This window comes from Terrapene carolina, unplaced genomic scaffold (assembly GCF_002925995.2).
Source record: "Terrapene carolina triunguis isolate 2854851 unplaced genomic scaffold, T_m_triunguis-2.0 Scaffold96, whole genome shotgun sequence".
NCBI classification, from domain to species: Eukaryota; Metazoa; Chordata; order Testudines; family Emydidae; genus Terrapene; species Terrapene triunguis.
In genome coordinates this window covers 52,329,951-52,352,365 of record NW_020664447.1, presented here as the reverse complement: position 1 = coordinate 52,352,365, position 22,415 = coordinate 52,329,951, and the positions used below count along the sequence as shown (strand labels likewise).

At 37.9% G+C, this 22,415-nt stretch overlaps 1 protein-coding gene across 4 annotated transcripts in view; it reads left to right on the top strand.

Moving 5' to 3' along the window:
• The window catches only part of PRKD1 (protein kinase D1), a 289,590-nt gene that overhangs the window by 208,524 nt on the left and 58,651 nt on the right, over nt 1–22,415 (top strand). For 3 of the 4 annotated variants that reach the window (XM_024210916.1, XM_024210919.1, XM_024210918.1), the window contains 3 exons: nt 26–157; nt 5,298–5,458; nt 10,519–10,542. In XM_024210916.1, the coding sequence (XP_024066684.1) occupies nt 26–157; nt 5,298–5,458; nt 10,519–10,542 (317 nt within the window). The remainder of the gene's footprint in view (nt 1–25; nt 158–5,297; nt 5,459–10,518; nt 10,543–22,415) is intronic. The other variant, XM_024210917.1, reaches the window with a different exon arrangement.

The following is a 22,415-nucleotide window of genomic DNA, read 5'->3' as shown; positions in this document are numbered from 1 at the left end:
CTTTGATATGTTTTTGTTTTTACAGCTTCTGCCACATTTGAAGACTTTCAGATCCGTCCCCATGCTCTGTTTGTTCATTCATACCGAGCACCAGCCTTCTGTGACCACTGTGGAGAAATGCTGTGGGGTCTTGTGCGTCAGGGACTTAAGTGTGAAGGTAAGTTACATTAGCATTTGCTTTCCAATCTCAGTGAGTCAAGCATGCCACTTCTGTGCTTGACAGTATCTCAAAATAGTGTGGGCACCAGAACTATTCTTCTGGTCTCCAAGGGGCATCCCATAATGCATTGTGGAAACTGGTCAGAATATAGTGAGCCTGGAGCCAATCCAAGGTACTCCAGAGTACTTATTGAGACAGCAAAGCAGTACAATCAATGCAGCACAGTGCTGGGTGGACATATGGAGTAAAATCCTGACTTCATTGAAGTCAATGGGAGTTTGATTTCCATGGATCCAGGATTTCACCCATGGTTTCTAATTCAATATGGGCTGTACTGGTGCAAGTAAAACAGTGTGAACACACAGTTGGTTTATTTAAATTGGTTTAATTATGGTGGTATAAGCAATAACAATGCAACTTTTTTATATAGACAAGGCTTTTGATAAGCAAACAGAAATTCTGATTTTGTATTTGCCATGTGACAGAGAATGCTTCCTTATTTAAATATTCCCAGCAAGTAAAGGCAAAGATATTAATGATGGAATTCGTATAAAGATTTGAAGGTAAATATTTTCATGGTTTGTGCTATCTCCTATACTGCTATGTCAAGTAAATCCACTACCATTTCGCTAGTCAATATGTAAATGCACCCTCAGTTAAAATTACTAGGAGTTGTGTGTGTATGAAAAAAAAGCACAAAACTCATTGCATACCTATTGGATGGCTTTCATTTCAAGAGACAATCACACAATGTAGTCTCAAAGTTCCCTATGTTCCACATTAATCTGGTGTTCATTCCCTTTTTGCTACTGAATATTATTTACATAAAAAATGAAGAATATCCAACTGAGATTATAGCCAGAATTTTTTGCACTAAAAAGTGAATCTCACATGTTAATTTTCCTCCATGAATTTTTTTTGTTTGTTTTCTTCATTTTGGGTATTTGGTGCACACTGCATATTTGAACCTAGGCAGGTTGAGAGGCATGGCTCATTGTTTTCAGCGGGGGCTGCACTGACCAGGGTTACTCCAGCCATCAAGGAGAATTTTTTGATAAACGAAAAATAAATTTGTTTTTCTCATTTTCTTGTCCAGTTTTAGGCCCAGAATCTTTTTTAAAAATTGTTTGTGGAGTCTCCATTATCTTCCCTACCATTAAGTAATGATGCAAAGCCATCAGGCTTAGTGTAGTCTTATGATTTGTACTCCGGGTGTGGTTGGGATGGATACGCTGGCAGAAAATCAAAAAGGCATGTGAATTTGCCTAGAAGTGTATTCATTGTTAATGGTTAATCTCACTCCCCTCTGAATTGCTTATACATAAGCATTTAAATGCTTATAATGACCTGTGATACAGTATGGCCAGAGGGCAGCAGGAGAGGGTTAGAAGAGAGCCTTATTTCCTGTAGAGGGAAGAAAGTTTGCTATAGATTAATAAGAGCACCTGAAGCCAATTAGAGCACCTGACGTCTGTCAACTGATAAAACCCCCCTGCTTCAATCAGACAGGGGAAGGAGTTGGAGCAGAGAGGATTGGTGTTGGAGCAGAAAACAGTTTGAAGGAGTAGAAACAGTGGATTGGTGTTGGAGCAGAGAGCAGTTTGGAAGGAAGCAGAGGGAAGTTTGGAGAAGAGCTGAGGTGGGCTAAGAAGACCAAGACCCTAGGTAAAGGGACACCTGGCTTGTGCAGAGGGAGGGCAGGAAGCCCCCACAAGCTGAAGGGCAGGAGAGGGAAGTAGCCCAGGGGAAGGAACCGCTAGTTCAAGTGGTTTACCACTATCCTTAGGGCCCCTGGACTGGGACCCGAAGTAGAGGGCGGGCCCGGGTCCCTACCGCTCCACTCCCCTCCTCTAGGACACTAGTAGGGCAGTTAATATCCCTGTTCAGGGGCAAGAAACTGCGCCCTGACCCCCCCCCCCCCCAAAAGAGAAAGCACGAGACCCATCATAGCGGTGCCGGCAATTTGCCACAGACCAGAGTAGAGTATTTAGGTGGAGGAGTTCAAGAGGCGTAAGCCATTATTCTGCTGAAGAAATGGGATCTACTCTCTTCCCTTTTAAAAAAGATATTGTGTTTAAATAAAGAGTAATTTTGTATGGTTGTCTGACCTAACTCATTGATAAGTTGAGATGACAGAAAAAGGACAACATGAAAATAAATGTAGCAATTCCTGGAGTAAAGCTAATAATGGAATAAAAATATTGTGGGAATTCAAAACAAGATGCTTAGTATGACTAACGTAACAAGGATAGTGATGATGATCTTTCTCCTCTGGGCCTAGAATAAATGAACAAGTCGTAGTTGAATGACTGAATCTAGTATCAGAGGGGTAGCCGTGTTAGTCTGTCTGCACAAAAACGAGGAGTCTGGTGGTACCTTAAAGACTAACAGATTTATTTGGACACAAGCTTTCATGGGTAAAAAACCCACTTCTTCAGAAGCATAGAAGAAGAAATGCATCTGAAGAAGAGGGCTTTTTACCCCCAAAAGTTTATGCCCAAATAAATCCGTTAGTCTTTAAGGTGCCACTAGACTCCTCGTTTTTCTGAATCTAGGGAACCTTTCTTGAGACAACACAGTAAACTTTCTGAATGTCTGCTTCTTTGGAAAGTTCAGCTATTTTATGGGTACATTTGCAATCCTTACTCTTCAAGATATCCAGGCTTCTTTAAAGGGGAAAAAATGTATATCCCGTGTTGTCCATAGAGAAATAGTAATACTGTTGGCTTCAAAATATTGTACTGTTTGAAGTGCAAGGATAACTAGATTTACTACTATTGATGTTCACCTTTATGTGTTTAGTTACAGGCTGTGTTTACACTACATAATTTACAGAGGCACAACTGCAGAACGTTTGGTGAAGATGCTGTAAGCCGATGGGAGAGAGCTTTCCTGTTGGCTTAATAACTCCTGCCTCCATGAGAGGCGGTAGCTATGTTGGCGGGAGAAGCTCTCTCACTGACATAGCGCCATCTACAATGGCACTTAGGTTGGTATAACTTATGTCACTTAAGGGTGTGGATTATTCACACCCTTGAACAACGTAAATTATACCAAAATAATTTGTAGTGTAGACATAGCCTTAGTGTTTGATATTAGTTGTTTGTAAGTAATAATAACTTTTTAAAATCCCGTGGGTCCAAAATCTTATATTGACTGGCATCCTCGGGAACACCACTGGGTTCATTGGGATTGAATTGGATACAAATCAACAAAGAACATGAAACATTTTTTGTCAGTTTTCACTTTCCCCCGTCTTTATTTAGCCATAATCTGGTACTCTGTCTCCAATTGCAAACTCTCCTCCCCTCACAACACCAAATGCCAGGCTAGGCTCTCTTCCTCATGAGGTCTTGTCATACTATCAAATCCAGAATTTAGGCACAGAGGAGGGTGTGACACAGGAACCTTTTGGTGGAAAAGGGTGCATAGAGTTTTACAGGCATCCCTAAGGTCAGATGTATGCATATTAAGTGTACCAAAAGGTGGCATGTGAGATCTCTACCAAGAGCCAAGAGTCCATTGGTCATCATATACATTGCAAAATGTATGTACGGATAATGTCTAAGGAATTATGTATCTGTACTGAAAATTATGTTCTTAGGTATGTTAGGGCAGATCAGCTCCTGTCAGGTAGGAAGGAAGAGACACTTTTATGTCTCTCTGACTGGTAATGTATGTATTGAATGTTGTCCACTTCACAATGGAGGCCTAGCTACAGTCTGAGCCATATGCTAATCAAGAGATTGTAAAATTGCCAAGAAAGAGGGACACAGGAAAACAACAACCAGCAGGGAGGTGTCCTGCTTATGAGTAAAGATAATGGTTGTGGCGGTATAATTGAGGATACAGGGAGACACCCTGAATCTTTTCCACTGAGGAGGAAAGCTGACAATTTAGCTTGTTCTTGAACAGAAGATCCCAGCCAAGCCTGCCTGTAATATGTGGGAAGGATTTTGGGTGAGCTATAAGACATGACAGTAACTCGTTAATTTAAGTCTAGGCTCTAGAATAAGTGTTATGATTTTATTTTGTATATAACAATTTGTTTCCAATATTTCTACTTACCATCTCTCAAATTTCTATACTTGGTTAAATAAAAGTTTAATCATTTGCGCTATAAACTTATCTAAGGGCCCTGTGTTAAGTGGAGCTGTGATCTGAGGTGTATAGATTCATAGATTCTAGGACTGGAAGGGACCTCGAGAGGTCATCGAGTCCAGTCCCCTGCCCGCATGGCAGGACCAAATACTGTCTAGACCATCCCTGATAGACATTTATGTAGTAAGCTGGGGTGTACTGTTCCTTTGTGAGCAGTAAACCTTTGAATGCTGAGAGCATCCAGTGGAGTAGTGGCTGGGCACTCTGGAAGGATGCTTGGAGGACTCGGGGTTTGGAGTGTGCCTATCGCTAACCTGCATAGGGCCAGCAGAGCCTCCGTAGGCTAAGCGGGGAGTGCTTGTGTTGCCCGTGCCGGTGGAATCAGGAAGCTGACCCACGACAGGTACAGGCAAGGCTTTCTCACACTAAAGGCAGGTGGAAGCCTCATTCTCTACCCCCAGGAGGTGTCACAGAAGATTGTCCATGTCTAATCTATATCTGAGGAAAGGCCTTTCTGTCATGTAAATTTCTCACACTCTGGGCCTAATTCTTTTATCTGATTTTATACCAGTGTAACTCTATTGACTTCATTAAAGTTGCTCTTGAGCAATACTGGTAAGAGATCAGAGTATAGATATTTGCTGTGACGATTCTCACTTTACCCAGAGTATCTGTACTGAGCTCCTGTTGGAATGTTGCCAATGACTGATGTGAAATTAAATCTTTTTTCCCAACCTCCCATGTACTGAGTGTACAGCCACTATAGTGCCTTCTGCTCATAGATTCTTTCAAATGAGGGACTAAGACTGAGGTTTGGTCATGGTGGTAACTTTTGGAAGTTTATTGAATTATATATAGACCATTGAGATTTGCCTTAACAACTTTTTAAACTAGCAAAACTTAAAGCTAAATAGCAATGCTGAATAACAATAGCTTCAGAGAAAATTAGGGTGCCATTTTTGTTCAATATAAAAATACATTTCTACTTTATTCTGAAATAATCTTTAATAGGAAGGTTTCATGTTTTCCTTTTCAGGATGTGGTCTAAACTACCATAAGAGGTGTGCATTTAAAATCCCTAACAACTGCAGTGGTGTACGTAAAAGACGACTCTCAAATGTTTCCTTAACGGGACTCAACACTATTCGGACAGTATCTGCAGAACTCTCACCTACCACCCCAGATGAGGCCCTTCTGGTATGCAATTATCTAATTATTAAAATAATAGACTATTGCAAAAAAAAATGAAATTCAACGTTTTGGGATTTGTTCTTCCTACTAGACACAGCGAGAGAAGGGTATGTAAATTTACCACACTTTGTTGTGAAAAAGAGCACCTTAACACAACAGGAAGGACACTGTCTCAGCATATGAATGCATATTTGTCAAGCTCTGCTTCCATCATAACCCGAATACAGTAAATAATCCATTTTTGAAGGATTATGGTATTTGAGGGTCTGGTGATGTCACCCTTTCTTAGATGAGTAGTCCCAACTGATTGTAGAATTGGCCCATATAAATTAGAATTGATATGACAAATTTCCTCCATAATTGAAAAAAAATCTTTCATGTCAAAGCTGCATATGTATTGATTTGTGGTACAGTGAAAAATGGCCTCAGGAGAACACTTGAAATGGGGGCTCATTAAATATCTGAATAATTTCTACTCTTGGTTTTGTGTGTGTTCAGACATTTTTCATCTGTGTAGTGCATGAACCACAATGATTCCTACAGCACTTTAACTAGTACTCGGAATAGTTTGCTTTGCAAATAATCCTTTTGTATTTAGTGATGTTTACATGTGCATCTTGTTTTAGAAAAGAGTATTAGGTTTAGGAAGAAATTTTAGGGCTTGTCTACACGGCACCAGCAAAGTACTGGGGTGTGATTTATCAAGGACTCTAATATGCTGCACTCTAACTGTCCCATATAGCTCCTGCTGGCACACTCTCGTTCATGTTAACATTAATGTGCCAGCAGGGTCTACATGGGACAATTAGAGCGCTTTACTAATCACGCTGCTTTGTCACATGCTTTGTAAACAAGCACTTAGTATAAGGGTGATAACCAGCTTCACTAAAATAAAATACATGTATTTATGTATTTCATTTAAGAACAAAACGTTAATGACTAGAATAAGTTAGGTTACTATATATTTTTTGTCATGAAGAGGGATACCTAAATAGTATACACATTGCCATAATTAATATATTTTAATAGCTAAAAAAGCTGCACTGTTCACACAGAAATGAACCTAATAGTAAATAAAAGTTTAAAAACATTTTAATTCAAAAAAGAGGAAAGAATTTATAAGCATATGAGAATAATCATTGTCTTGTTTTCTTTCCAATTAAAATGTTACACTTATTGAACCTGACATACGACAAGAGCGTTATTCAAATGACATAGGCCTAATGTTACATGCAACACCATCCATGAACCCCAATTATCTACAGATGCCATTTATTATCATTAACCTACTTAGAAATTCAGGTGCACATTATGAATACATACTTTTTTAAAATAAAAACCTACTTAAAATATTTAGTAGAACAAAAAAAGTTGCAGATTGTGCTTTTCAAGGTTTATTTTAGAAATGCACACTTATTAATGTCATTACAATATTGATAAAAATAGAATTAAGAGGCAATGTGACACTATTTTAGATTGTTTCCAGAACTGTTGTTTAAGGGGGGGGACTGCCACTTTATGTACATTTTAAACAGCTTAAAATTGCTGCAGGACTTCATACTGCCAAAAAAAGACACATTGGATTAAAAAGGATAAGATGCTTCTCAGGAACAATAAATAAACGTTAATATTTAATTATTATGTAACCCTAGGCTGAATTTTGAATGCCATGTATGGAAAGGGCAGGACATTATTTTTTACTTCACTTGATGCATGATTACATCTTGAGAATTTGCTGTTCCTAAAAAATAATTGTTACAAATAATTTTGGGAGGCAGGATGTGTCAGAGGATTGGTGACAGAATATGGAACCTTTTTCATTTAGGCCATTTGTCTGTATCCAGCCCAGTTAAGTAATGATTCAGATGATCATCTAATGTCTGGTTGGTGTGGCCTACATATAGTAATTGGGTGTCTTAGTTGAGGGTCTCAAGGCTGCCATTATTGTATGCGTTCTGAGCATAGTGGACTTCGGCTTTCAGAACTGTCATTAAAGCACCTTTCTGGAACATTAAATAGATAGTCTGTGCTGTAGAATGCTGAACAATCCTATTGATACACTTTTCTAAAGTTTAGGGGTGTTCTGGGCTTTGGTTCAGGCCTCTCTCTATACATGCTCTGTTAGTTGTACAGCTCGGTTGAAAGTTTCAGTTTGTTAGACTTCTAATTCTGTGACTAAAGGCCTGCCTGTCTGCTTGTTGGACACATGTTCCTTGAATTATTTAAACACCTTTATTAAATGCCATTTAAAAAAATTTTACTTTAAAAAAATCCAGATTGTTACTCTGGATTTCAATACGAAGAAATATAGTAGAGTTCATAATGAGTGGCAGTGCATATATATTAGTAACATTTCTTTTCTTTACAGATCATTAACTCATACAATGCTATCATTTTCCTACCAAATTATGCTTCACAATGACATATAGATGGATAAAATAAAAACCTTTAACAAGTAGCAGGTCAAATGCTTAAGCCTTGAGAAATTAAATAGGTAACTTTCTAATTTTCCTTTTCTTCCAGAGGTAAAAATTTCCATGAAGAAAATGCTCCTCATTTAGGGCCAAATTCTCAAAAGTGACCTCTAAAATTGTACCCACTGTTTTTGCATGAATAGTTTTCCCCATGCTTGTTTTTTGTACATATACACTGTTAGCTCTCGTCATTCTAATCCCTCTTTTGGACTCTCTCTTTCTGCAGTGTTCATTTTAAAGCCAATTTTTTGTTGTAATTTATACTGTGATAGCAGTTGAATGCCCCAACTAAAGATCTGCCTTGGTCAATCCAGAGTCAGACCGAACATAGCCAACCTGAACCCAACCTGAGAGTTCTAGTCATTTTCAGACCAATCCTGTCCCAAACCTGACACTTCCCCCCCAAACTTGTGTCAGCACTGCCATCTCGTCCTTAGCACTCGGCTTGGTGAGGGTTTCCTGCAAGCCTAGGCACATGATTCATCTCTGGCTGCCTTGTGCCCATGGGGTTGATGCAGCAGTGGCTATGTGCCCTGATCCTGCTGGCCGCCAGAGCCTTGCTGCACTGTGCTTGCTACCAAGCGAGAGGCACTACAACTTGTCAGCACATTCACTCCACATGCACACAGATTTCTTTAAGGTGGTGCTGGCCAGCAGGACGAGACGCACACAGCCACTGCTACATCAATCCTATGGACAGGAGGAAGTGATCAGAGATGACCTCACCTGACCCAAGCCTGAGAGGGTTAGGTGGTTTTCAGATCCAACCTAACCCAGATCCGTTGGTTTTGAGACAGGTTGCAAGGATCTAGTCCTAATTTGGACAGGGCCCAATTGCATTTGGTGCTGTACATACAAAAGGAAGACATCGTCCCTTTCCCAAAGAACTTAAAATTCATCATCATCAATCATCATCATCACATTCTGTTGAACCACTAACCATGTGCTCTAACTGCTATGTAACCTTTGTCCTTCCACTCTGTCCCCCTCGTTTCTTTCCTCACTATTCTTGTTTTGTTGCATCTTATATGTCATTGTAAGATGCTGCAAGACAGGCATCATGGTTTTTTTCTCTCTATTTGCTCTGTCCTGTGGGCATAGAACATTTGGGGGCACTAAAAATAATAAGATGAATAATTTGAACACACACAAAAATCAGGTAGCTAGATATCTGTCTAATATAGATATAAAAGGCCTCATTTTTGTGTGTACAGATTTAAGCATTAAAAATGCATGCATAAAACTTGTATATGTAAAATGATGACTGCAGTTTTAAAGAAAATGTGAAGATGCTGTATTAAGATGCCATATTTTCACAGAACATTCAACCTTGCCTCTAATTCTGCTGTCTCAGTCAGTTGTGAGTGGGTAGACACACTCAATCAAATACATTTCTCATAAGCCTTCCCTCCACTCTTTCTCCTCTTGTTAGTCTCCATAAAAGAGTGTGACAGCTTTCTTACTGAGATGATTGATTTGGGTGTATTCAGAATCAATTCTGCTTGGTTTAGTGACTAAAAGAAATGTTAACTACTTTTTACTCCTGTTTACCCTGCAGACCCAACACAGCTGAGAGTGAGCAAGTTAGAGTCTATTCCTGGAAATGTACCATCAACAGAATTGTTAACAAAGTTACGAAGTTTGACTTCTGTGTGAACCCAAAAGAACCCAGCTTTAGTTTGAGACACTTAAGACTAGGCTATGTCTACATTGCCCTCTGTTGGGATGACAGGGGCATGAATAGCAATGCGCACCAAAGTGCTGCTTTGTAACTCCCCTGTGTGGACACTGCATGCATGTATTAAAAGGTTCCTAGTCTGCATTAATATAGTCCTGTTTGAAGAGGACCACATTAACGCAAACTATGAATCTTTTAGGTTGTGCCCTCAGCGTCCACACAGGGCAGTTACAATGCAGCACTTTGGTGTGCACTGCTATCATGCCCTTGTAGTTCAAACTACAAGGCAGTGTAGACAAGCCCTTGGTTTGGAGGGCAGGCAGTTGGGGAAAAAAAATCTCTACTTTCAACATGAGTAATTGACATGGAAGTCTTTGAGAGACAATAATCATGGAATGACAGAAGGATGTTTTAATTATCCTTGTACCACCACACTTGAAACTTGTTTATAGTGCTGTCTATGTATATTTGTTTACTGATCTCTGAGAAAACTTTAACTTCCCACTTTATGAGCATAAATATCATCTACATACATAAATCAGCCAGTAAAGCATCTAAATTATTTCATTTGCACTCATAATTGATAATGGGTCTACATTTAAAGGCTGTTTTTAAAAAATCTAGCTCCAGAATTCTAAAGTTTTGACAGTGATTTATTTTTCATTCTCAATTTAGTAATAGTATGCTTCTTATTCAACAGACATTTTAAGAATGTGAAGATCAAAGAGTAGGTTACATAATCTAGTAGTTCTATCTGAACACCTAATCAATTTTTATTTTTATGTTCTACTACGTAGTAGCCCCTCAATGTAAAATGATAAAATATTCATGCTTCCTTCAAAAGTAACATTGTTTTCTTTTCTTTTTTTTCCTACTTTGTTCTGCTTTTTCCTCTTTCCAACTTGCTGTCTCAGTCTCCTTTCAGCCCTGGCTATGAGGTATGTACTAAATTTACTACATTCTCTCTCATAATATCAAGAACAGATGTGTTAAAAGTTCAGCATCTTTTATTTTACAGCCTGATGTTAGAACTCGTTTTAAGACACACGTGGGTTAATTCAGATTTGTGTGTCATGTTCTTCAAAATTCAGAAGTGTTTAGTTCCAATGTTTTGATTTGTCCTTGAGAGAGAGAATGACCAGCCACACAATTAAGAAGTACATTCAGATTCCAAAATGCACATCCACCGAGAGTTAGGAAGTTCAAAGCTTACTGCTTGTTCTTTGTTGTATTTATAGTAAACAAATACAACTAATTAAACATACAACTAAAAAGCCTTTAACTCTTAAATTTGATTCTGCTATGAAAAGAGGAGATGTAAAATTGGCACCTTTATTCTTTATGAGGTCATGCAACCATAAATGAACACATCATTTGGACTGTAGAATCTTTATTACCAGTGATGATGTACGGTAAGGAAAACCCAGCTTCACTTTCAGATATCTGGGAATTTTCAGGGCTGGCAGTGTTTTAAAAAAAGGTTTTACTTCTGCAGTGCACAGACTTCATCTGGAAAACACTCAGTAACAATAAACACTAAAGCCCTATGTAATATAATAGAATATATAAATCCTAATTTTCATAAGGAGAACACATTTCTATTTTTGTAATGGAGACTGCATGTCAAAGGTACCGTCTCTGGAAAAATCCATGTTGAAACCCAGAGAAGTTTGTTTAATGTTGTACACTGCCAAAGTATTTGAAATGGTGAAAATTTGGCATCTTTCCCTTTGTAACATCTGTCTGAGATGCACCCATGGAGGAAGAGCAGGCTTTGAAAACTTCCTCATTGTTGGTAGGAAAGGAAGAATTATTGATCAACAGGTGTACGGAGTGTATTAAAATGCTCAGCTGAAGATTATATCAAGACTGGTAGTCCAGTCTATTAGAAACCATGTCCCTTTGGCTGAAAAAAAAATCTGGGTTTTTTTAATTCTGTATCACGTACTACAACCAATTAACCCCAAAAGTACCCACCCACAGAGTAGTAGGATGAAAATGGATACATAGGAAAATGTTTTTGTAATGCATAGCATCATCTTTATTATAGATGTGTGCAATAGTTGAAATGCGAGCAATTAGGGATTATACTTGGTGGTCTATGTAAATCACTATTTATTTGTTTAGAAAATTCATGACTGTGTAAATGCCAAAGTATTAAATTTCACAGAGTTCACATGGAGAGAATTTTACAAGTAAATTTAGTCAATTTCAAGGACAGAATGAATTTTACAAGTAACATTTAGTCCTTGAAATTTGTCACATTGCAGGGCAGCTGCACCGGTATTCCCTCCTGTAAGGGCCACCCAAGGCACCTGCTCTCAGGCTTGCGGCTCCTCAGTTGTCACCTCTCTTGGGTGGAGACGCATCTCTCTCCCACCTGACTGGAGTTTTTTCTAGGCTAGACAGTTCCCTGCCTACACTGTGAGTTCCCAGCAAGTCAGACTGCCTAAGCAGGCCTGCTTTGCTTTCTCTTCAGAGGCTATAAACAGCATAATTGCCCACAGTTATAAGTTACCACACAGCTCTTTCCAAGCATTTATTCTTAAGGTGAAAGCATTACAGAGAAAACATTAAAACAATAAAAGAACCTATACTCATGCTAATAAACTTACCCCCCAACTTCAGCAAAGACTCTGGTAAGAGTCAGTCCTTCAAGCCCCACACAGGGATTTTCCTGTGGTTACAAGTTCATAACAGCTTTTGCTCAGCACAAGAACACTTATGAATCTGTCAGTCGCTCCTTTATATGGTTTGGTCTCTGATCTTGTTTTCATGAACCAGGTGATAACAGACAAGGATCCCTCTCAAGGCAGAGCTTCAAAAAGCTGATTTCTTGCATAACTGGAGGAGGTATATTTGCATACACCTTGCCCTAGAGATTTCCTAGGAAACCCACTTAACTTTAAAAGTTCATTCTTGTCTGGCAAATTGTTTCAAATAGTCCTTTGAAGCTTATAACACTTCCCAGGGTTAACATTACTCATGTCTCTTCCTTTCACTCCACGAGATGATATATACAATCCCACAATAATACATAAACATTTGCATTTTTAATACAACGAACTCCTAAGATACTTAAACTTAATTCAGTAAGATTTAACTTAATTCAGTAAGGTTGGTCCAAGATATTACAGGAAATTGCCATATCTGTCACAAAATTGACTAAATTTACTTGTAAAATTCATTCTGACTTGAAATTGACTAGCTAAGGTAATTTTTTATATTAAAGACTGCATTGTAGACATTTTCCTCTTAAAAATAATATTTAAAAGTTCACAGTTTGGGGGCATTTTCGTGATTCCTGTGCCCTCCATGAAATCATGATTTATACACAGGCCATAATTATACTGCATGTTTAGCATTTTAAAATACTTTTGAAACAGATTTCACTTTTGGGAAGACAAACTAAGTTAACCATTTCCTTCATAAAAACAGTATCTTAAACAAGCTTTGAATTTGCAAATTCAAATATATTGTTATATAAAATAGACAATAATGGTGTACATATTAGAATGTTATTTTTGGATATGTTTCTAAAATGCTGAATTTTAGAAGTAGGTCTGAGTGGACTTATAAGCTCTGAAGTTTTGAATTGTTTTGTTTTTGAATGCAGTTATGTAACAAAAAATATACATTTGTAAGTTGCACTTTCACGATAAAGAGATTTGCAATACAGTACTTATATGAGGTGAATTGAAAAATACTATTTCTTTTGTTTATAATTTTTACAGTGCAGATATTTATAATAAAAAATATACACTTTGATTTCAATTACAACACAGAATACAATATATTTGAAAATGTAGAAAAACATCCAAAATATTTAATACATTTCAATTGGTATTCTATTGTTTAACAGTGTGATTAAAACTGCAATTAATAGCAATTATTTTTTTTAATTGTGATTAATTTTTTTGAGTTAATCACGTGAGTTAACTGCAATTAATTGACACCCCTAGTTAAAATTATTTTAAAGTTGGCCATTTAAGAAATTTAGTATTGTTATCTCATTTGTTTTGGCATGAATGATCTTAACTGAATATAACAGACCATTCTGAATTATTAATTAAAACTCATTCAGAAGTTGTGTTTTTGCTACATTTGAAAAACTTGAGTTGCAACTAAGCTAATGATTGTTTTATCTAATTATTATTATAATAATAATATAGACTCTAGATGGGTCAGATAAATAAATCAGGTCGCTACTGTGATATTAGCGGTAACTCAACCAATCATCCCTTCCTTTCTAGCTTATTTGTGTGTTGCAGTTCTCTTGGTTTAAAATTCATAAACTGAATGAGGGGGATTGTGTACATGTGCCAAGAACTCTCATTGATAGAATACTAGGCTCCATCTGTCACTGCTTCTAAGGGTTCGGTGTCTATATGTTAACTCCTGTGTTTCATTATTGGAAAATCCTGCTCCAGTGGACAGGATCGGGTTCATTAGACTGGGATTCCTAATGGATAAAGTGAACCCTCCCCTGGAGGATGGAGACTTCAGTTGGCTACTGCCCTCTTCCATATTCCAGTTCTCTGCCCCTTCTCCCTGTCATCCTTGATTACACCTTCTAAATTCCTTCCCCCTCTGTGCCCCACATGCCCTGTCTGCCTCTTGGCTTTGATAGAAATTCACAAAATAAAATTTTTAAAAAATCTATTTCTTTCCAACTATGACAGTCAAATTCCAGAGTTTCTTATCCCAAAAGTTTACTTGGTAAGTTTGCCTAGATATTTAAAAAAAAAAATTAAAATGTAAAATATATATCCTATATCCCAAAACAACTAAACCAATAAGTCAATTTCAAAGTAAGAGCCAGATTCATCAGTACTTTCTGTACTCTTTGCACTGCTCTACAACAGCACAAAGTAACCAAAGCACAAAGTGAATCTGGCTCTAACTGTTAAACATTAAAATATGATTTAAGGTTGAGTCTACATCTCTTCAACTCAATATAGATATCACATGGTATCAGTCTCTTTGGGTCTCTTGTTTCATATTTATATATACATTTTTTAATATTTTTAAATCAATTCCCAGACATAAAACTGTTAAACTGGGAGCAAGGGTTGAGAGTTTATATCAGTAACTTGAGAGTAATAAATAAACACACACTCTAATTGTTGCCCAAACAGGCATGACAAACCCAGGAAATTCAGAGTTAGGGTTGCACTTAAAAGAAATTGAAATACGTTAAGATATAGAAAGCACATTTCAAAGACATGCTCTTTATTACATACTACTGTAAGGGTCAGACAATAATGGTAGTGCACTGTGTAGATGCCATACATTACCTATTGTAGGCCTTGATTCTCTTTGGGTAGAAAGGGGTATATTTAAATTGTGGGAAGTAAAGTAATTTTATTTTTAAAATTACTAAAAATAGTGTGTTTATAGAAAGAAGTGGTAGGCCAACTCTTACAAATTGTTTCTCTTATTGACATCTCAGGGATGTGCCTCTCACTATTTGGTCAAAGAGGTTCTTTTACACACCGTAGGGGATGCCATAATTGAGACGAAGGAAAATAATTACAATTATTAACCATGGCTAATTTATTATTAAAGAAAGAAAAAGAAAACATTAAACAAACAACACAAATGACAGAACACAAATGATAAATTGCTTACTTCCATTATGATCTGTTTTGTATGTCTCTCTGTGGAGAGCTTTTAACAGAGATTACTGTACTTCCTTGAGAGTGAACCTGCCTTTGGTGAGGCACTTGTCTCTGGGTAATTTGAGACCAAGGTCTATTATTTCTCCCAAATTATTGTGAATCTATTCTTAGTACCTGATTAGAAACTTAAAACTGTTTATTGTTGGGCAAAAGAATTTGTTTAAGGGCAGGAAGATCCTGTTGTTTTTTTAAATAAATAACTATCTAGTTTACTGTTGGGCAAAGTCAGTTATCTTAACTAAATCCTATGAAATTGAAGAAAATATTTAAATCAGTTACTTAGAATAATCCATACAAAGAGTTGTATTAAGACAGGCCAATTATGAATATTAAGAAGCTTATATTCAATTAAATCCTATTATTTCTCTATTTACCAGTGTTTGCCCCTGTCTTCTCTCCAGGAATACCTGTCTAACCATTTGGTGATTAATAAACTGTTAGTTTTTTAAGTTGCAGCAGCAATTTCATATCCCAATAAAATCATTACAAGAGTTTAAATCTAATCCCTTCATTCAGTGTTTTAGTTAACTTTGTCTCACCAATCCATGTTGAAGTCTTGGGGAGGTTTTCCTGGGGTTGACTTCCTCTTGAGTATGCATTTCACAAAGGTGTGTGCCATTTACACATTTAAGTACACAAAAGTTTTACAACATTTCCAACTACATATATTTTTCCTGATGTTTCAAACACGCAAGGCAATGCGTTTCTCTGAAAAGTGGGGTTGGCAGGGCTAACTTTACTCCTAGATTTATTGTTCTGACAACACATTCTACCTTTCCTTTTACAGTTAGGTCTTTTCCTAAGACATTAATGTTTTACATGGTTTGTCTTCTTAACACAATCTCCTTAGAGTTACGGTTGGTTTGTTATAGCAATTAAACGTCTATTAAATATTTTGTACAAAGCTCGAATTTCAATAACCAATTAATCTTTTAAACATATCACAAAGAAAATAATATAAAGTTAAAGCATGGTAAAGTTTAAAATTCAGCTTTTCTGAGTCACTTTTAAGGGCCATAAAAGACTAGGGAGGGTTTATCTTCCTGACATTTCCTTGTTCTTAGGAGATAGAAGCAGAAACCTTCTGGAATTTCTTTGATTAGCATTAACATTTTGTAACATAACTAGCTAAATATAATATGTATTGTTATATTTTCAAGCATCTTAGATATAACATACTTGTAGCTATGTCTTAATATTCAACACAGAGGCAAACAAGTAACCTAATAAAATAAGTTATAATCATTTTATTGCTATCACTTTTGCGTTAATATTGCGATCTCCCTCCTTCCCTAAGGCTATTTTACAGTGCTCTGGTAGTGCAAAGGGGCCTCATGCGATATGTCTGTGCTGCAATCATGGGGTGTGATGGCAGCTTGAGTAGACATATCCAGGCTAGCGTTAATGTAGCAGTGAAGCAGTGAAGTTCTACATTCTAGCAGTGAAGTTCTGGCAACATGTGCTTCAGTGCAGGCTATCCCCACAAGTAATTACCCAGGGTTTGGGGCAGGTTTGTACAACCCGTGCTGATGTGTGTGCTGCCAAAGCTTCACTGCTCTGGGACCCAGCTAGATTAAAGCTAGCTCTGCAGCTAGGTCAAGCTGCAGTCAAACCCCATAATTACAGTACAGACATAGCCAAAGTAGGGGTGACACTTTAAAGCCACTTATGCATCCATAGTGGTTATGTATAAATGAGAATCAGCCAATTAACATGACTGTAAAATATTATAGCAACATGATACAGGAAAGCAAAGAAATTGCACATAGAAGTTTTCTTGTTTTGCATATTGTCTCAATTAAAATGTTCAACTTCGGCTGAGAGAACTTTGGGGAGATTTGGCATTAAAGACTCTATGCATAACTCGATGCAGTTCCAGCTAAACCTGCCTGGATTTAGTTTTACTACTCTGGCTATTCTTGTTATCTTTAAAGAAGTAACAAAATGTTGACACGTAGGTGGGATAATATAGAAAAATATAGTGTATCTTAAGGTAAATATGGGAACCTTTTCAGGTTTAATGACCATTTACATTGTTAAAATAGATTGAGACATGGTATGAAGCTAGCATTTAGTTCCTCTACAAATTGTTTTGGCACAAGCTCTGTGATAATATAATGCTACAATGTTCTGTTATTTCCCTTATTTGTACTGAGTCATTTTTTAATTGAAACAAGCTTTGTGGTTTTAAAATTAAAAAAAACTAATCTTTTACTGTCTGCCTTCTTATAAAATGACTCATTTAATTACTTTTAATTCATAAAAGCCAAAATACCATAAGATACCAGAATACAAGGCTGCTTTATCTACGCATTAGTGATATGAATTATAGTATGGTACATTTTAGCTTAGAAAGGGATGTATTTGTATTGCTCTTGAATAAATATGAAAAGCAATGCACCCATTAATGAATGACAATCCTTAATACTAAATCATTATTTTATTTAATAAACATGGTGATTCAAACTGAATTAGAGGGTAAATTTTTCATTTCAATCTGTTTCACGTTTGCTACATGAGACAAATTCTCTAACACCTAAAATATAAACTAAATAATTGTAAAACATTTAAGGTGTCATCACAAATAACTTTAAATCAAAAAAGTTTTTAAACTAAAATTTTATGTCTTCATATGACTGTTTTTGTTACTATATTAAAGGGTCATCATAGGTAGAGTTAGAGAAGACCTATATGATAAAAATCTATCCCCTTTAAGGTATAGGATACACATTACGGTATGTATCAGGTACAGTAACTCCTCATTTAACATCTCCTGTTTAACGTTGTTTCGTTGTTACGTTGCTGATCAATTAGAGAAAATGCTAGTTTAAAGTTGCGCAATGCTCTCTTATAACATCATTTGTCAGCCGCCTGCTTTGTCCACTGCTTGCAGAAAGAGCAGCCCGTTGGAACTAGCTGGTGGGGGCTTGGAACCAGGGTGGACTGGCAGCCCCCCTATCAGCTCCCCTAAGTTCCTTGTGCAGCAGCCACCCAGCAGGCTATCAATTACTGGGCAGTTGAGCTGTCCCTCCCCCCACTCCTCTGTGCTGCTCCTGCCCTCTGCCTTGGAGCTGCTCCCAGGAGCCTCCTGCTTGCTGTGTGTGTGAGTGGGGGGGGGAGGTGCTAATGTCAGGGTGTCCCCCTCCCCCCTGCTTCTACTCCCTGCTCCTTTACCCCATCTGGAGAGGGGACACGACAGGGCCCAGGACGGAGGGAGCTTGCTGGCAGCAGCTGCTGTCTCAACTTGCTGATCTACTTAAAACGCAGTGCATTTAGAGTGAGGTCAGTGTACGTAAAGGGACAATGCGTGGGTCTCTCTCTCACACCCACGGTGTGTGTGTCTGTCTCTCTGCCATGCTGTCTTCCCTCCCTCCATTTGTGCTCCCTTGTAGAGTGTGAGGCTACATTAACAACAATATGTTAACCCTGGAGGGCTCAGACGAGTGCTAGTTCATCATTTAGCAGTAAGGCATTCCCTGGGAAATATCCCACCCTCTGACTTCACCACCTCAACCAAGCTTCACAATCATCATTGCTGTGTACAGTATTAAATTGTTTGTTTAAAACGTATAGTGTGTGTGTGTGTGTGTGTGTGTGTGTTTACTAATTAATTCTTACGGGGAAATTGGATTCACTTAACATCATTTTGCTTAAAGTAGCATTTTTCAGGAATATAACTACAACGTTAAGCAAGGAGTTACTGTATTAAATTGATTCCATAGTCAACCTTTGCTAAAAGCCCAAGTGAATAAATAGGAGAGAAGAGAGAAAATTGTATCAAAGTTAAGTTCCACACTTGCTGAAATATGATAATAGAGGCCATGTGCCAAGTAAAAACTTTTCCAGGGGATCACAAATAAAGCTGGGTTAAAAAAAAATTCTAATTCCCTATAAGGAGTATTAGTAATTCAAGTGTGTTATGTAATTGAATCATAACATGAAAGGATATCTTTTCTTCTGGAGCATATAGACTCTATTGCATGGGGTTGATCCTCCCTTGGTTAATTCAGTCTGTATAGGTTTTTATGTTCCCCATCATCACAACTGTCAAAAAGAATTGTTGACTAAGGCTTCTTTCTTTCCAGCTTGTGGAACTGAAACCTTGCCCCATAGGTCTGACTCAACTCCCACTCAAGTGAATGGAGAGATTCCCTTTGACTTTAGTGGGAATCTGGCTGGACACTTTTTAGAGACGGGGTTGAAGTAGATGCATGGAGCATGATAACTCACATCTTCACAGTCCTTTACTTGGAGACCAAGGGTGAAATCCTGGCCCTATTGAAGTCAATAAGAGTTTTTCCATTCACTTTACCGGGGCCAGGATTTCAAGCCAATATTTAATTATAACACTTTGCAAATTAAAGAATCGTCAACATAGAGAAGTTATTGATGGAAAAGATTTATTAAGTCATCTAATGCAAGATTGTCCCTCATAGCATATTTTATGAACTTTATTTATCCATATTTAAGGATCTTAAAGAACTTTATTAGCAATAAGTGTCATAATGCCCTCATCACACGGGGCCACTGAGGCACAGAGGAATTAAGTGACTTACCCAAGGCTGTACAGTGCATCAGTGGCAGAACCAGAAATAGAACCCATGGAGTCCTGGTTGTCAGTTTTCCTTTGGATTCACAAACAGAATAGCACTTACAGATCTGGGTTTTTCTCACACACCGACGTGCACGTGGTTTTTTTAAGTACATACTAAATTTGCTAAACTGTTGAATACATTTATAAGGTTCAATCCTGCCTTATAAAACATAGCACCTATTGCTTTTGTATCTGGCAGGTTTGTTTGAATTTTTTGAAGAAAAACAGGTGTTGGGGGTACACTTACCTCTAGGTAGAGGTATTATCACTTCTACTCGTGTTACCTATTTTAAATACAGTGAATATCCCTAAAACCTGTCATATCTCTAAAATTGCTTTTTAGTGAAGGCCCTATATATGACAATATGCTAATCACTTCCCTTTGTCAGCCTTTAATACTGCTTGGAGCAGATGTATGATTTTTATGTTCATTTATAATTTTAGTACAGTGTGCACAACTGACCTACCACACTGTTTTTTTTAATTCGGCCTTATTAGTTACAAAGCACAATATAGAAGTACAAACTCAAACCAAGCCAGAAATTCCTGCAACAATATTCAGAGACTGCAGTGAGCAGAAACAAATATGTTTCTGTATGAGCCCCTTGGTATCTGCAGTCCCCAGCATGCTCTTTGCCAACAGAGTGCTTTAATGCTGGGAAATCCCCAACTCTGCCTGCAAAGTTTGTAAAGTTTCATAAATGCTGTTGAAAGCCAGTAATTGTTTCTTATTACTTCACAAAATGAGGCAGGCTACAGACGGCATTCAAAACAGTGTTTACTGACATTGATGTCTGAGCAGGGAGTGCAGGATACATAATTTCCATGTGTGGATGGTTTCATGCTAATAGACTGTACTGACAAAACTTCTTTGATGTGCTCATTTAAGTATTTTGAAAACATTAGCTATCCTTGTTTTAGAGCTTGCATGATTAAATCATACTTTAGTCCAGGGGTCTCAAAGTCCCAGCCTGCGGGCCATCTGCGGCCCGAGAACCTCCCCAGGTGTTTAATTTATTACACTGCTCTACAGCCAAAATGCTTCTGAAATAAATGTAGTCAAACTTTACTAATTCTGGGTCACTGAGAATGAAAATGATGCTTAAAATTGTTGATTGGGTCTAGTTTTCAAGATATGCTATTGGGTCAGTATATACGACCCTTGACTTGGGAATGGCAGAGGATAAGTGAGTTATAAAGGGAAGGGATCTCAATTTAAACCAGAAATGACTAAAATACATCTTTGACTGGATCTATGAATAAATCTATGACTGGGTTTGGACAGTACTTGCTTTTTAGGCAAAACAATGAATGATGCAATCTGAAGCTGGTATTGCATCATACATGATATGAATTGCATCATGTTATTCCTAGAAGTCATGGATGATGCAATCATAACGAAGCTTACATCACTCTGCTGAACAAATTGCCCTATATCAGCTCTAGAAATCATACAGTGTCATGCTCTCTTATTTGTCAGTGTTTGATTTTGCAAAGGGACACATTTCTGTTTAGCCAAAGTGAGCAGAGATGCCTCGTACTTGTGTGAACAGTGCAGATAACTTCTGCTATGTTTGTGGTGAAGTGACTTTTGCATCACAAAAGCGCAGTATAACCACTATGGTTAAGAAAGCCAATCACCTTTATTTTGGCTGCAAAATTGGAGATCAGGACAGGAGGTGGGCCCCACACATATGCTGCAACACTTGTGCAACAAATCTTCGCCAGTGGTTGAACAGGAAAAGGAAATCTATGCCTTTTGCAGTGCCAATGATTTGGAGAGAGCCAACAGATCATACCAGCAATTGTTACTTCTGCATGGTGCCTCCAGTTGGGAAAGGTGTGTCAAAGAAGAAAAAGTGGACTGTGCATTATCCAAACATTCCATCAGCTATACGCCCAGTACCCCACGGAGAAGGACTGCCGGTTCCTGATGCACCAGAATCATTCTCACTTGAGTCAGACGAGGAAGAGGAAGAGGATGAAACTTCTGGTCCTGAACCATCAATGTCATAGGACCCACATTTTCTCCCATCCTCCTCCTCTGAACCACACCTCATAACACAAGGTGAACTGAATGACCTTGTCAGGGATTTGGAACTACCCAAGACTAAGGCAGAGCTGTTGGGCTCCAGACTACAGCAGTGGAATCTCCTGGCAGGTGATGTTAGGGTTTCCATGTTCCGTGACCGTCAAAAGGATCTTGTCCCATTCTTCTTCATGGAAGGTGATCTTGTAGCCTGCAACAACATCCATGGTGTGATGGCAGCCCTCAACATCGTTCACGATCCAGATGAGTGGAGACTGTTCATTGATTCATCGAAGACGAGTCTTAAAGCTGTTTTACTGCATAATGGCAATGTTTTGCCATCAATTCCAGTTGGTCATGCAGTCCATATGAAGGAAACCTATGACAACATGAAACAACTTTTGAGGTGCATAAACTATGACCAACATCAGTGGCAGCTTTGTGGCGATTTGAAGGTTGTTGCTCTCTTGCTTGGTCTGCAGACTGGATACACAAAGTACTGCTGTT